At 45.8% G+C, this 14698-nt stretch overlaps 1 protein-coding gene across 1 annotated transcript in view; it reads left to right on the top strand.

The window, feature by feature from the left end:
* The window catches only part of EPB41 (erythrocyte membrane protein band 4.1), a 117412-nt gene that overhangs the window by 49365 nt on the left and 53349 nt on the right, over positions 1-14698 (top strand). The window contains exons 6-11 of the mRNA XM_056845755.1: positions 5098-5173; positions 5913-6131; positions 7406-7493; positions 10627-10779; positions 12829-12926; positions 13810-13982. Coding sequence (XP_056701733.1) covers positions 5098-5173; positions 5913-6131; positions 7406-7493; positions 10627-10779; positions 12829-12926; positions 13810-13982 — 807 coding nt within the window. The remainder of the gene's footprint in view (positions 1-5097; positions 5174-5912; positions 6132-7405; positions 7494-10626; positions 10780-12828; positions 12927-13809; positions 13983-14698) is intronic.

Genomic DNA, 14698 nt, shown 5'->3' with positions numbered 1-14698 from the left:
GTTATCTGTCTCTTAATACAGATGGAGATGAACAACCTTTTCTTGCCAGGCTATCATTGCATTTCTGGCATCAGATAGTGTCGCAGCCAACTGCTATCTGTGGCTCAGTTTAGGACCATGTTTAAGAAGAATATCGTTACTGGCTTTGTGTCATTTAGATCGAATTAAATTGCCGAGGTCACGGGTCTTGACTCATAGCAGTGCCATGACTTGTAGGAGGTTGAGCCAGTAGTGCTGCCAATCAGTTTCGGTTTTTCTTTGCTACTGAGAAAGACACAAGAGTGTAAAGGGGGGCAGGGAGAAACCAGGACAGGGAGAAGCAGAACGTGATGTCTGCTAAGCAGTGGGTATGATATAACCTCTATTTCTCACAATGTCTCCTCTACAATATTTACATAAACAGCAAAATTAATTAACAAGTGGTCCTATAATGCACCATTTGCTGGAACAATTTAAAGTCCAAAATAATTTGAGGGTTCCACCCTAAATACGTCTTTGGTCAGACTTGCCACTTTGCAAGGTGATCTGTATCTGACGGTCTTCTAGAAAATGTACTGTTTCGTCTTCCAACTTCTTCAGAAAAACGTACCGTATATACTCGCGTATAAGCCGAGTTTTTCAGCCCAAAAAAAGGGCTGAAAAAGCCGAACTCGGCTTATACGCGGGTCAATACGGTAGAGGGGGGAGGAGGAAGGAGGGAGGGGGGAACTTACCTCCATCACCGCCGCCGCCGGGCCCAGCCGCCTTCCTCTGGCCGGGAGGGGCCTTCCTGTGCAGGCAGGAGGCCCCCGCCGGCCGCGCCGCCGCTGGCCGCGCGCCTGGCTGCCTTCCTCTGGCCGGGAGGGGCCTTGCGGAGGCCCCCGCCGGCCACACCGCCGCCGGCCGCGCGCCTGGCCGCCTTTCTCTGGCCGGGAGGGGCCTTGTGGAGGTCCCCGCCGGCCGCGCCACCGCGGCCGCGCGCCTGGCCGCCTTTCTCTGGCCGGGAGGGGCCTGCCTGCGCAGGCAGGAGGCCCCCGCCGGCCACGCCGCCGCCGGCCACGTGCCTGGGCGCCTTCCTCCGGCCGGGAGGGGCCTCCTGCCAGCCCAGGAAGGCCGCGCCGCCGCCGCCGATTCGCCGCCTCTTCAGGTAAGTAGGGGGTTCAGGGGCTCTTCCCCCTCCCCCCCTTGGATGGCACTGGGGTCGGGGTGGGGTGGGGTGGGGTGGGAGGGCCCGGAGGCCGGCGGGAGGGCGACCTGGGGCAGGGGCCCTGCGCTCTAAAATGGCGGCCGCCATTTTAGAGCGCAGCATTGCCGGTAAAGGGAATTTCTTATTGACCCTCGGCTTATACGCGGGTCAATAAGAAATTCCCTTTTCTGGCCTCAAATTTGGGGGGTCGGCTTATACTCGGGTCGGCTTATACCCGAGTATATACGGTAGAATCTGCCATGCAAAAACTTGACCAATACATATGCAATTATTAAGAAACTGTCTTAACAATACATAAATATTACATAAACAATTAAGGACCATCCAAGAACTTACCTCACCATATATATAAATAATACATGAAAAAGCAGCAACCAGCTTGCTAATCACTGAATGTACAATAACATTTGAGGGCAAGATACCAAAAAAAAAAAAAAAAAAGACATATAAACCTTTGTCTAATACAGGTGTAATCACTGAGAATGAACTGACACAATCCTTAAGGTGACATTGTGAGAAACAGAGATTATATCATGTACATCATTTTTGGCTTCCTATTCTGATTTTGGTGACTGTGTAAATTGAGCATAGAGGTGTTCTTTTTTGTATTATTGCTAAGCAATGAGTGCCATTTGAAAGCTGGGATTAAATGTTGATCCTAGGTCATGGACCTGTACCAAGGCAGACCTCTTGGTTCATCTTCAGTCAACGGTGCAGCCCCACGTGGGACTGCGCCTGCGGGCAGGCCTGCCACCGGTAACTTTTATTAGCCTTAGACTTGTAATTGGGGATGCCTCTCCCATTACGCGGGACGGCTTCGCGCTGAACCGCCTCGTGCTCCTGGGCGGGGCATCCCCTCCCTCCTCAGTTCCTTCTTTGCCACCGCTGAGAACGGAGCTTTTTGCCTGACTTCAGAGGTTTTTCTTCTTCAGACCTTTCGCTTTCGTGAGTTTTCGATCAAGGCTGCCGCTTAGGTCCGCCTAGCCAGCCCTCCGTTAATTCTACAGACGCGTGCTCTCCCCGGAGAGTCAAATATCGCGCTTTGCCTCAGTCCCCTCGGCCCTGTGCTGAGGGCTGTGATGGCCCCCAAAATGCCCTTCAAACTCTGTCCTAAGTGTGCTACGAAAATACCTCACACGGACCAGCACGATCTCTGCTTGCTCTGTCTGGGGGAAGGGCATAACGTTTCTACCTGCAAAATATGCCAACAATTTTCCACCCGGGCCCGTAATGCCTGCTCCAACCGCTTAAATGCGGAACTCTGGAAAAAGGCCCTGATGGCTCCTTCACCATCAGCCTGCTCCCAAGCGTCATGAGGCGCCCGATCCGTCCGCTGGGCTCCATCGCCGACCCCCGGATCCAGCTCCCCTCAATCGGATCCGATGCATGTCTCAAAAAAGCATAAACACAAGACCAAGCACAAGGATAAGCGCAGCGGTTCTAGTCGCCCAAGCTCCAAGCCGGCCACACCTGCGCCTGTATCATCGGATCCAACGATCCTTCAGACGGCACCAATCTCGGTACTGAGAACCCCGTCTTTTCATTCCGGATCCCCACTTCAGTGCTTCTCAGATGTTGAACTGGATCCTTTGGAAGACCCGCTCCTACTGTCGGATCCGAACGCCTCGGATCCGAGGAGACCTTCACAGCCTATTCCGGCGCCTGCTGCTCAACCTACTATCTCCCCGGAGCTACTTCAGGAGTGGATCGCGTTTTGCAGCTACAGGCAGCTCAACCTGCAAGGCAGACCGCTTACCTCTAACACCCCACTACTGCAATCTTCCTTCACTCCGCTGACTCAATGGAGCCCTAGAGTTGACTCGGATCCAGATGACCTGGAAACAGGAGCCTCCATAGACAGTTCAGAAGGGAGATCTGAATCTTCACCAGACGAACTAGTAGGTGACATAGAGGCAGTCTCACCTTCTGAGGACCTGAAGCTGAGGACGGAGCAGATGATACGGATGGCGGAGGCCCTGGATATCAATATCTCCACCTCAGATAACAAGCCTAAGATCCTCAGCCGCCTTTACCCTGATTCTCCAGGGATTGCTACTTTTCCTATCCTAGAAGGCCTCACTGAGATTGCAAAATCTGTGTGGAAGAAACCAGCTTCTGCTCCACCGTCAACCAAGAAGGTAGAGAATCTTTACCGTGTAAAACCTGACTCGGCTGAGTTCCTGATGGTGCATCCTCCTCCTTCTTCTATAGTCACGGGGGAGATGCAAAACAGACAAAGACGAGGTCAACACTCTACCACTTCTGATAAAGAGAGCAGACGACTAGACCAGCTGGGAAGAAGGGCATATACATCTTCTGCCCTAAACTTCCGCATTGCCAATTACCAGACAATAATGGGGGGTTATCAACTCTTCCTATGGGAAAAGGCCACCCCCATCTAGACCTCCTTCCTGAAGAGTCCAGATCAGCTCTGAAACTCATCCAGGCAGAGGCAACTCATCTATCCAAATAGCTGATCAGTGCCGGCAAGCATGCCGCAGAGACAGCCGCAAGATCAATGGCTTCAGCTATTACTTTAAGACGCCACTCATGGCTACGCACCACTGCCCTACCCACGGAGGACCCGTGAGGACACGTTTGTCAGACACTACGCGTTGGACCTGCAGGCAAGGAAAGACGCACAAGTGGGAAGAGCAGTCCTCCAGACGTTGCTCGCTTAGATCGACACCCACCTCCATCTGGTAAGCTTGTTAAAATCCCATGTGTGGGGCTACACCGAAGACTGAAGATGAAAACAGAGTTGCACTTACCTGTAACTGCTGTTCATTGAAGTCTTCGGTGCAGACACACATCCCTCCCTCTGACCCCACTGTCAACCTAAAAAAAAACAAAAAATAACTTAGGGAATGAGACTCAAGAGTTACAGGATGTATGAAAGTCTCGATTATCAGAGCCCTGCTCTGGATTTCTGGTAAACCAGTAGTCTCATACTTGAGCCCAAACTAGAGTGTGTCCGGTCATGCCCCGTGACATGCTCCCGCATGATATGTCAATGCTGCAGACCCTAGATTATACAGGTCGTCGGCGGGTGAGGAACTGAGGAGGGAGGGGATGCCCCGCCCAGGAGCACGCGGCGGTTCGGCGCGAAGCCGTCCTGCGTAATGGGAGGGGCATCCCCAATTAGAGGTCTAAGGCTAATAAAAGTTACCGGCGGCAGGCCTGCGCGCAGGCGCAGTCCCACATGTGTATCTGCACCGAAGACTTCAATGATCAGCAGTTACAGGTAAGTGCAACTCTGTTTTCACCCAGCCTGGTATTTATTCTGAGTTTGAGCCGCTCCCTATTAAGGTCTGTTCCGATTCCTGCTGCTTGTGCTCCTTTAACTGTGAATCTCTGGGACCTTCTGCATGCAAAGCACACTCTCTGCTCCTGCACCCCAAGACTTGCAGTTAAGATTTTTAACTGATTAGCACTTCAGATTGTTGTGTTGAAAATTAAACTTGCATATTGCGTTGTATTTTAAGGCATTTAATTATTTGACATTGTCGGTGAAGAACAAGCACACCTGATGCCCTGTCCCCAGGCCAATCAATAGATAACCCAAATTCAAATGCTTGCAAAATTAAATCCAGGGGCTGAAAATAGTGGGGAAGATCTATAATTGGACAGCATGCTGTAGGTTACGAAGTTGTAGACTGGAGAGAGAGAAAAAGAGATATGGCGGGGGGGAACTGTCTTATCTAAAACAAGATCTTGACTTTATGGCAAACTCATTTGCTTTGCTTTTTATTTTTCTTTATCGAAGGGGTGGGGCTGAAGATGCAAATATCTAGTAAGCCAATATATATTGCACCTAGTAATTTTTGTGTTTCTGTTCCGTGTTGATTGAAAGCAGCATTGGTTGTGAGCTTTCACATAACAGTCTTCTAATTTCCTGTTTCTAATTGCAGGAGGCCCGTGGGATTTCACTTTCAATGTTAAGTTTTATCCTCCAGATCCAGCACAGCTGACAGAGGATATAACGAGGTTTGTGACATTAATAGGGGAACATTACTTGATCAATCAACAATCAAGTAGAAGCCATGTTTAGGAAAGGCAATGAGAGGCAGAGTATAAACTTGACAAACAACTGAAAGTGTAAGATGAAAATACCACTTAAGCACACAAGCCAGGATCCAAAGAACTGCGTGGGTGGGTAATTTTGAAATTGTGTTTCTCCACTGCTAGGTCTTGGGCCTGTTGGCTCAGTTGGGCCCAATTTCAACCATATGAAACTACAAAAGGAGACCCATAAGGTCTCATAAGGGAAAGGAAGTCTGACCCCTCCCTCCTCCTTCCCTCATTCTTCCCTTTCCTGTTTACCACCATCTTTCCCTGATTGCCTCCCATCCCTCACCCACTGTCATTGTATCCTCCTCTTCCTCCTTGTTTTGACTTCCAATGCAACCCACAATGCTGGCTGAAGTTCAGCCAGATTTGGGTTTTTTTATAAGCTCTCAACATTTGTCTTTATAATTTAGATTTTTCTGCAAAAACTGAATTTTGCGGAGCTTTAAATGGTAGCTATGGTCAGGCCTGTTGCGTGGGTTTCACTTTTTGCATCACTCTTGGCCAATATAGTGATGGTTGAATTGTTACTCTAACTTCTTAGAATAATGCAATCATTTTGCAATTTCAACCAGTGTTATAGAGAAAATATAGCTGCAAGTTAAACCTTACAGGTTTGTAATTTCCCTTTATAATTCTTCCTTTCCCTCCTTCGCAGGTATTACTTGTGTCTCCAGCTGAGGAAAGACATAGTCACCAGCCGGCTCCCTTGCTCCTTCGCGACACTAGCTCTGCTGGGTTCTTATACAATCCAGTCTGAGTTGGGAGACTATGATCCAGATTTGCATAGCGCAGATTATGTCAGTGAATTTAAGCTCGCCCCAAACCAGACAAAGGAACTGGAAGATAAGGTCATGGAACTACACAAAACATATAGGTAAATATGTCAGTGATAAACTAAAGTCAATTTCTTATGATTTCTGTTGAAATAAAAGCCAAATTGGGGGGAGGAACGTGTGTGTAGGAATACAAAATTCCAACCTCTCCCTCATCCGATTATTAGTGACTCCTAAAAATATGAACACCATGGTTGGCACCTGGATTGCTGCAGAGATTGAGAAGCATATCTTGCTATTCAGTTTTTTGGGGGAACCCCTGCACCCTTGCTGATACACACCACTGTGTCTGAAGACAGTCAAGGTGTGATGGGCCATTGTACAGAGCAGTTTCTGGCCATATTACTTGGAGATTGTTTCTGTCTAGGAAACATTTCACATGTCTACTGGCATCCTTTAATTTTGCTTAAGAATTCTCCACCCTGAATTGTCAAAGCTGTTGCTAATAGATTCTCAGCCAGGCCTGAGTTATCTGTGAGCAAAAATGATGTGGGCTTCCCTCACTGAATGTGACTCAAGCTAGCTTCAAAGCATTTGATGCCTTGCAATATTGAAAGATCAACAATATTTGGTAACAGTAGCTTTTACACTTGCCAAGAAAAGCAGCAAAACTTAGTATTTTGAAATGCTTATCTTCATGTTACTGTGACTCAATTCTAAATAGACCATATGGCTGGAAGAGGAGTTTCATACAGTTAAAAGTGTTTGGAATAATTGGCATACACACATTAGTCCTTCTGTTCTATTTTGGATACACGCCAGGATAGAAAAATGGGGAAATTAAATATAGAAAGCAAAGTATATAAAGCATTTGGTTTACTGCTAAGATGGAGCTTGGTAGCACAGTCCACTAACACAGAAAGAAGTCTCCTGGTAAATAAGCTTGCATTATGTGTTGACTGAGCTTACATATATGTGTCAAGCTCCGTATTCATTTTGATCACCTTGCTCATTTACCCTGCCCCAGCAGGAGTTGCTTCTGATGAGCAACTCCACACGGCCTTGCCTTTTAATTTTTAGTTTTAGTTTCTGCTCTGATCAAATTGTTTTCTGGAAGCAGTTAATAATTTTTTCCCTTCTGCCTTTGGAAACATGAACGTTAACTACATTATTGTATCTGTGTTAGTTTGCATTCTTGCAAGCTAACCTGTTCTGGGGTGTCATAGCAAATGGATATTTATAGGAGAATTGCATTGTTAAGAAATAACAAAGGATGCAAAGAAAAATGGGCTTACGAGATTGATTATCATGCCTGGTTCTTTTGTTAAATGTCTGTGCGATAGTTTAGTGTGTCCTTTGAACTGTTCTTTTGCAGATCAATGACTCCAGCTCAAGCTGATTTGGAATTTCTTGAGAACGCCAAAAAGTTATCAATGTATGGAGTTGACCTTCACCAAGCCAAGGTAAAAAAAATTGTTTTGTGGGGAGGGGAAGCCACATTTCATAACTTGCATTTTTACTGTTCTGTGTTAAAGCCTTGGTTTTAATATTGGCATTTTCAGCCTTGAGCAAAATCAACCTTTATGAAAGGCAAAACCATAATTTGATGACTAAGTAGGATTTTATTTTTGTAGGGTTGCAGAAGAGGGAGAAGTCAAGGAAGTTCTAATCCAAGGAGGCCACATCTTGCTGATAGATTTATATTGTTGCCACTCGGCCCCAGTGTATAACAATGTTATTACACTGTGAGCCATGAGGTTGATGTAGTGTCAAAGTATGTGACTTTATCCTGTCCACACACCCACAGTTTCTGTATTGTGGGGTTGAAGGGGAAAGCCTTTGATCCCACAACAGATTCTGAACCTGGGGCCTCTGTGCTAAGAGCTTGGTTGCATCCTCTGTTTTGAGGAGGCAGTGTTCTTGCAGGCTCTGTTGAATTCGGCAGGTCATATTAATTCCTGTGCACTAAATGTATGTTTGTGGGGCCCACTAAATGGCATATTTATTTATAGTACTTATTTAGAATATTCATACTTCACCTTTCTTTATATCATTAGTATGCAGAGCAGATTACAAGAATAAAATTTTATAGTATACAAAACAACACAACATGGCCTTGAGGGCCCTAATTGGGTTGAAAGGTGTTATATAGATATTTTAAATAAATAATAAACAAACAAATATACACAGATCAAATGCATAAAATCAAAGAAACAGCACCATACATAAAAAGCAGCAAATATAACCCAACTTTATTAGAGCTTCTTAATGTGGTCAACATAGACTTCCAAAGTGGGGAACCAGCAGCAGGTCTCACATCTCCAAAAGGTTTTTATGAGTGGAGGCACTCCTTTGGAAGAGTGTTAAAGAATTCTTGGTGGTGAAAAATGCCATCAAGTCACAACCAATTTATGGTTCCCCCATAGGGTTTTCAAGGCAAGAGACATTTGGAGGTGGTTTGCCATTGCCTGCCTCTGCGTGGGCTGAGAGAGTTCTGAGAGAACTGTGACTGGCCCAAGGTCACCCAGCAGGCTTCAGGTGGAGGAGTGAAGAATCAAACCCAGTTCTCCAGATTAGAGTCCACCGCTCTTAACCACTGCACCACGCTGGCTCTCTAAGAATTCTTACAGTCCTATGAATCTTATTCTTTTAATTGAGGGTGTTTTATGGGGTGATTATGCCTTGAGCGTCTATTTCCCAAAGTAGGAACTCCACTAAGGTCATTTTCAGACAACCACTTTTTTATTCTATTACACAAAGGGAGAGGGGGGAAGGAGTAAGGACAGTGTGTAGTCATGACAACTAGGGATGCTTATGCTTGCTGCAGATAAGTCTGTTATGATATCTCAAAATGACTGGAGTGATCTCACTGACAGTGGAAAACTAGAGGAGTAAAAGTACTGTTGCTACTGGGTGTCCCTCTGTTTGTCTGGTTTCTTAAAAAAATCATGGTTTCTCAGATAACTCACTTCCTTATGGGAAGAGTCAGTGCTCAATGCAAAAAATTTTTTAAAAAAATTCTGCTAGCATTCTCAATAAATGACGTTGCTCATTACCTTTCAGTTGAGCTTATTTGACTAGGACAAGGATTCTCAATGGTTGTATCAGACTTCCAGGGGTCTCATCTGTACAAGTTGGTGCTTGGGAGGCCATGCAGCACAAGGACGCTGGCATAAAGGAAAGAGATATTTCTCTGGTAGGAATACTTAGAAAGTAGTTTCTGGCCAGCCTCCATTGCATTTTGTTTTTTTCTTGCAAGTCTTCCTGCAGTCCTGGTCCCTTCTGGAATCCAGCACTTATTTCTTCCTCAGTGAAAATATTCCTTAGAACATCTGTCTAGTGGCCTGTTAATGAAAATACATTAGCTGTAGCATGTAGTTGGACTTGTGCAAAGGAACAGGCATTCCCAATTCAGTGTTTTCTGTTGTTGAATTGGTCTTGATTTGGAAAAATGCAATATAAATTCTTAAAACATGTTCACACTGCTTTGAAGAAGACCATATTGAGATGTCAAGCAGCCAGCAAAAAAAGAAATTGAAGAAAATCCAAAGAGGATTCTCAGCACATGTAAAGTACTGTGACTGACCCAATAATGTGGTAAAAATTGAGTAAGTGGCAGGCCAATTACCGTATATACTCGGGTATAAGCCGACCCGAGTATAAGCCGACCCCCCAAATTTGAGGCCAGAAAAGGGAATTTCTTATTGACCCGCGTATAAGCCGAGGGTCAATAAGAAATTCCCTTTACCGGCAATGCTGCGCTCTAAAATGCCGGCCCCCATTTTAGAGCGCAGGGCCCCTGCCCCAGGTCGCCCTCCCGCCGGCCTCCCAGGCCCTCCCGCCCCACCCCACCCCACCCCCAGTGCCATCCAAGGGGGGGAGGGGGAAGAGCCCCTGAACCCCCTACTTACCGGGAGACGCGGCGAATCGGCGGCGTGGCCTTCCTGGGCCGGCAGGAGGCCTTTCCAGGCCCCTGCCGGCTGGAGGAAGGCGCTTGGGCGCATGGGTGGCGGCGGCGCAGCCGGCAGGGGCCTCCTGCTGGCCCAGGAAGGTCCCTGCCGGCAGAAGAAAGGTGCCCAGGCGCCTGGGCGGCGGCGGAGCAGCCTGCAGAGACCTCCTGCCGGCCCCTCCAGGCCCCTGCCGGCAGGAGAAAGGCTCCCTGCCGCCTGGGCGGCGGCAGAGCTGCCGGCAGGGACCTTCTGCCAGCCCAGGAAGGTCCCTGCCAGCAGGAGAAAGGCTCCCTGCCGCCTGGGCGGCGGCGGAGCAGCCGGCAGAGACCTCCTGCCGGCCCCTCCAGGCCCCTGCCGGCAGGAGAAAGGCTCCCGGGCGAGGCTGCGAGCTGTAAGTTCCTCCCTCCTCCCTCCTCCCCCCTCCCCTCTCCTACCGTATTGACCCGTGTATAAGCCGAGTTCGGCTTTTTCAGCCCTTTTTTTGGGCTGAAAAACTCAGCTTATACACGAGTATATACGGTATGAACTTAGAGGACTAAGAGGAGAGCAATGAGCATGGAGAGCTAGTGAGTTTGAGTGTAACCTTTTGGAACGTGGATCCATAAACACCCATAAAATGTGCTTCAACCTCTGTTAACTTTTACAGGACTTGGAAGGAGTGGATATCACTTTGGGAGTCTGTTCCAGTGGCCTTCTTGTCTATAAAGATAAACTGAGAATCAACCGCTTTCCTTGGCCCAAAGTACTGAAGATTTCTTACAAGCGCAGCAGCTTTTTTATTAAAATTCGGCCTGGGGAGGTAGGCTGTGGAGTCAAATGATATTCTACTCCAGCTTTCTTATGAACATTCTTCTAAATCTTTAAGACATTGACTAAGCCAGGGGTACCCAACCTTTTGGAGCCTTTGGTTACCTTTGGAATTCCCACACAAGATGGTGGCCGCAAATCACAAAACTGAGGTCATGTAATAGTACCTCTTCAGCATTTCAGGCAGAAGCTCTGTTTAACAGGATGCCTTTTAAAATGAACATACTTTAAAAAATATGTTCTTGCATACATACAGCTTGTCATCAGTCATACAGGGAAGATCCTTGTGCTTAGGTGGCAGCTGCTGTCAAAGCAACGTTTAAAAAATCTGTCAAGCCAATCACGTCTGCAGTGGCTAATCAGAAGCCCTGCCAGGCAAAAGCCCCACCTGGCCCCACCCACTTTCTAAAAACACTTTAAAGGGGCCAGAAAAGGTATTGGCGGGTGCCACGGTGCCCACAGGCACCACAATGGGGACCCCTGGACTAATCAGATGAGCCTGTCAGTAAGGAGCAGAACAATTTTTACTTGATACAGAGAGATCTGTTCACTATCATGAACACCTTAGTAACTCGGACACATGGACACGTGAAGCTGCCTTACACTGAATCAGACACTTGGTCCATCAAAGTCAGTATTGTCTACTCAGGCCAGCAGCAGCTCTCCAGGGTCTCAGGTAGACATCTTTCACATCACCTACTTGCCTAGTCCCTTTAACTGGAGATGCTGGGGATTGAATCTGGTACCTTCTACATGCCAAGCAGATGCTCTACCACTGAGCTACAGCCCTTCCCTTTACTAGCTTACTTACTAGCTTCATTCCTTTATGGTACTTTACATAGGATCGTTGTTGAACCTAGTTGCATCTAGTATCTGGGTTAAAATGTGGCTGCCCAGCTAGCGGTTGGAAGGAGCTTCAGGGAGCACATTATACCATACTGAGGGAACACAATTAGTTACCATCTTTTATGTCAATAAGATTTCAGACCATGCCAACAACCATGTCCAAATCCCGATGGCCTCTCGCTTATGTATTTGCGGATCCTCAGAACTCGAGGACCTCCCCTATTACGTGTTGTATTGTTCTTTGTACCATGAACCCAGATCTAAATTTCTTGTCTCATTTTTATCCAAGATTAGCTGTTTTAGTGACCAGGAGAAGCTTTCTTTTCTCCTGTCCAATATTGACTGCTGTTACTTACAATATGTCTCTTTTTGCCCTAGCGGCCAGGAAAATTCGAACCAGCATTGCATTTAATTCGGACAACATTTGTAGTTGATTTAAATTTATTTTTGTACTTGATTTTAACTGTTTTCTTGTTGAATCTGATTTGATTGTGTCTACTTGATTGTAATGGCCTTTGGCTATACACAATAAATCTGCACCTACCAAATTAGTTACCATGTTGGGGCTCAGTTTGTGGTATTGGTTCTTGCCTCTGAAGCCCTAAAAGGCCATGGGCTCAAATGCTTAAAATGCTTCTTCCTTTGTGAGCCTCTGTCTCTCTCTGTTCATCCAGAGAGACCTTACTTCATATTCCTTTACCATCAAAAGCAAAACTAATGACATAAGAAGCAGGGCCTTTTCTGAAATGGAGGCAGCTTTGTGGGATCTCTATCCAAAGGTGGCTAGCCCCCAACACTCAGGTTTTCAGGAGGGGCTGGTTATAGCTTTGGAGACTTCAGTTTCAGGTGGCATAAACTGAGGTATTTTGTGACTTAGACATTACCTGTCCATTTGGGGGTATTCTACCATTGGTAGTTAGATTAACAGATTCTTGCCCAATTAACTTTTCACCAAAATTAGTAGCTATTCTGAATTTTAATAGCATACAGAAGAGGGATGACCCTAATGCATTCAGCAAATACATAATATTTTTGGACAGTTGATGGAAATACTACCTTTTTAATGAATCGGGTTTCTGTTCAATAAGACTGTGACACCTGTTGAATGCTAATGAGGCTTTTTCTGTAATCTATATATGTATCATCTCAGCCACTATACCTAGGAAAACTTATTCTGTCCTGTTATTCTCTGTAGCAGGAGCAATATGAAAGTACAATTGGATTCAAACTTCCTAGTTATCGTGCTGCCAAGAAACTATGGAAAGTCTGTGTTGAACATCACACATTTTTCAGGTATGTGTCTTCCCACCCCACAGTTGCCTGTTTGAGTTATATCAAGCAAGTTGTATCTTGCTTTCTGAAAGCGGATACATGCACCATAGAGCTGCGATTCACTCTGACCTTGCTGACTGAGATATTTGCACCAGATATAACAACAATCTGAAAAATGATTCTTGAAGCCTGAATCTATTCCAATAGTGATGGGGGATTATCTAGTTAATGAACTGGCCCTATTTCTTGTGTGCTATTTCTGAGTTTGGTCAGAAATGCAATATTTTTTATTTGAAATTTTACTTTATGGTGTGTTATTTTAACAACAACAACAATCTCCTTTATAGGCATAAAATCAAAACATGGGGTGTCTGCTTAGTAACAGAATTATTGCAGTTGAGCATTTCTGACAAGGATAAAGCATAATAAATTATTCGTACCACTGATGAAGGCCTGTTGGCCAAAACGTGTTTGGTTTTATTATTATTTTTTACTATTTGTAACGTATTAAAGTTTTACAACAACAGCAACCTTTATTGCTCATTGACAGTGTCTTAAGCATTAAAGTTTTGTTAATTTATCGCATGTAACCCTTAAGTATTTCTTCGGTTATTAGGCTTTTGTCAACCTTCTCAATTACCTACCCACTTACTGTCAATAATACTGGGTAGGCTCTCCCCCTACATTGCTGCAAAATGCAGAGATTTAATTCTTTCCCACATGGGAGTGAATGGCACTAGTGTAGGAGGACTGTCATTGTGCCTGGACTTTAATTAGCATGAAGTTGGCTCTTACCTATGCATACAACTATAATCATAGCATGATATTGGATATTTTTTTTGCTTTGTGATGTTGGTGTGTTGGTCAGTATAGTTTTACTAACTATAACATGTGTGCCATCTAGGCTAACGTCCACTGAAGCGATTCCCAAGAGCAGGTTCCTGGCACTGGGCTCTAAATTCCGCTACAGCGGTCGGACTCAGGCCCAGACGAGGCAGGCTAGCGCCTTGATTGACAGACCTGCACCACAGTTTGAACGGACAGCCAGTAAACGGGCCTCTAGAAGCCTCGATGGGGGTGAGTATCCAAACTTTTCCCACTCTGTTCTAGGACCCTCACACACACACACACACACACCCCTTGTTTGTAAATATACTGTGCGCGTGCACACACACACACGCACACACACACCTTGTTTGTAAATATACTGTGTGCAGATGCTGTTTAGTGCTTCAGTTAGTTTCAGATACTCGTAAAAGTTGTCATCTTACCAAGAGATTAATTCCACTGTACCTGACAAGAAGCGCTCCAGCCCACAAAACTGTATTCTACAATAAATATATTTGTATTTAAGGTGCCACAGCTCCCTTCCTTTGTTTTTGCTTCAGCAGACTAACATGGCTTCCCCACTGGAACAAATGATGGTCAAAAGTATTTCGTTTCATAAAGCCATTGGCCATTTATGCATGGGAGGTTTTGCCTTGGGTTTGTCACTCTCTGGATGCACATTTTCCCCATCCAAATTCTCAGAACTCAAAAATTAGCCCCCCATGCAGAGTTTTGAGAATTCAGATGGGGAAAATGTGCATCTAGAGAGTGGCAAATCCAAGGCAAAACCTCCCATGCATAAATGGCCATTGTATGTGGCACAGGAGAGGAGAGTATCTTAACAGTAAATTAACCCTGCCTCTTACCTTCTTAGTGGCATGGAATACACTGCAACGCCATTTCCAGTCCGGCTGTGTCATGTGAGAAGGCCCAGGCCTTGTAGGGAATTACATAGGATGTGCAGT

Source organism: Euleptes europaea, chromosome 3, assembly GCF_029931775.1.
Source record: "Euleptes europaea isolate rEulEur1 chromosome 3, rEulEur1.hap1, whole genome shotgun sequence".
Classification (NCBI taxonomy): Eukaryota; Metazoa; Chordata; class Lepidosauria; order Squamata; family Sphaerodactylidae; genus Euleptes; species Euleptes europaea.
Note: the sequence above shows the minus strand (reverse complement) of the source record. Positions and strands in the feature narration are given on the sequence as shown.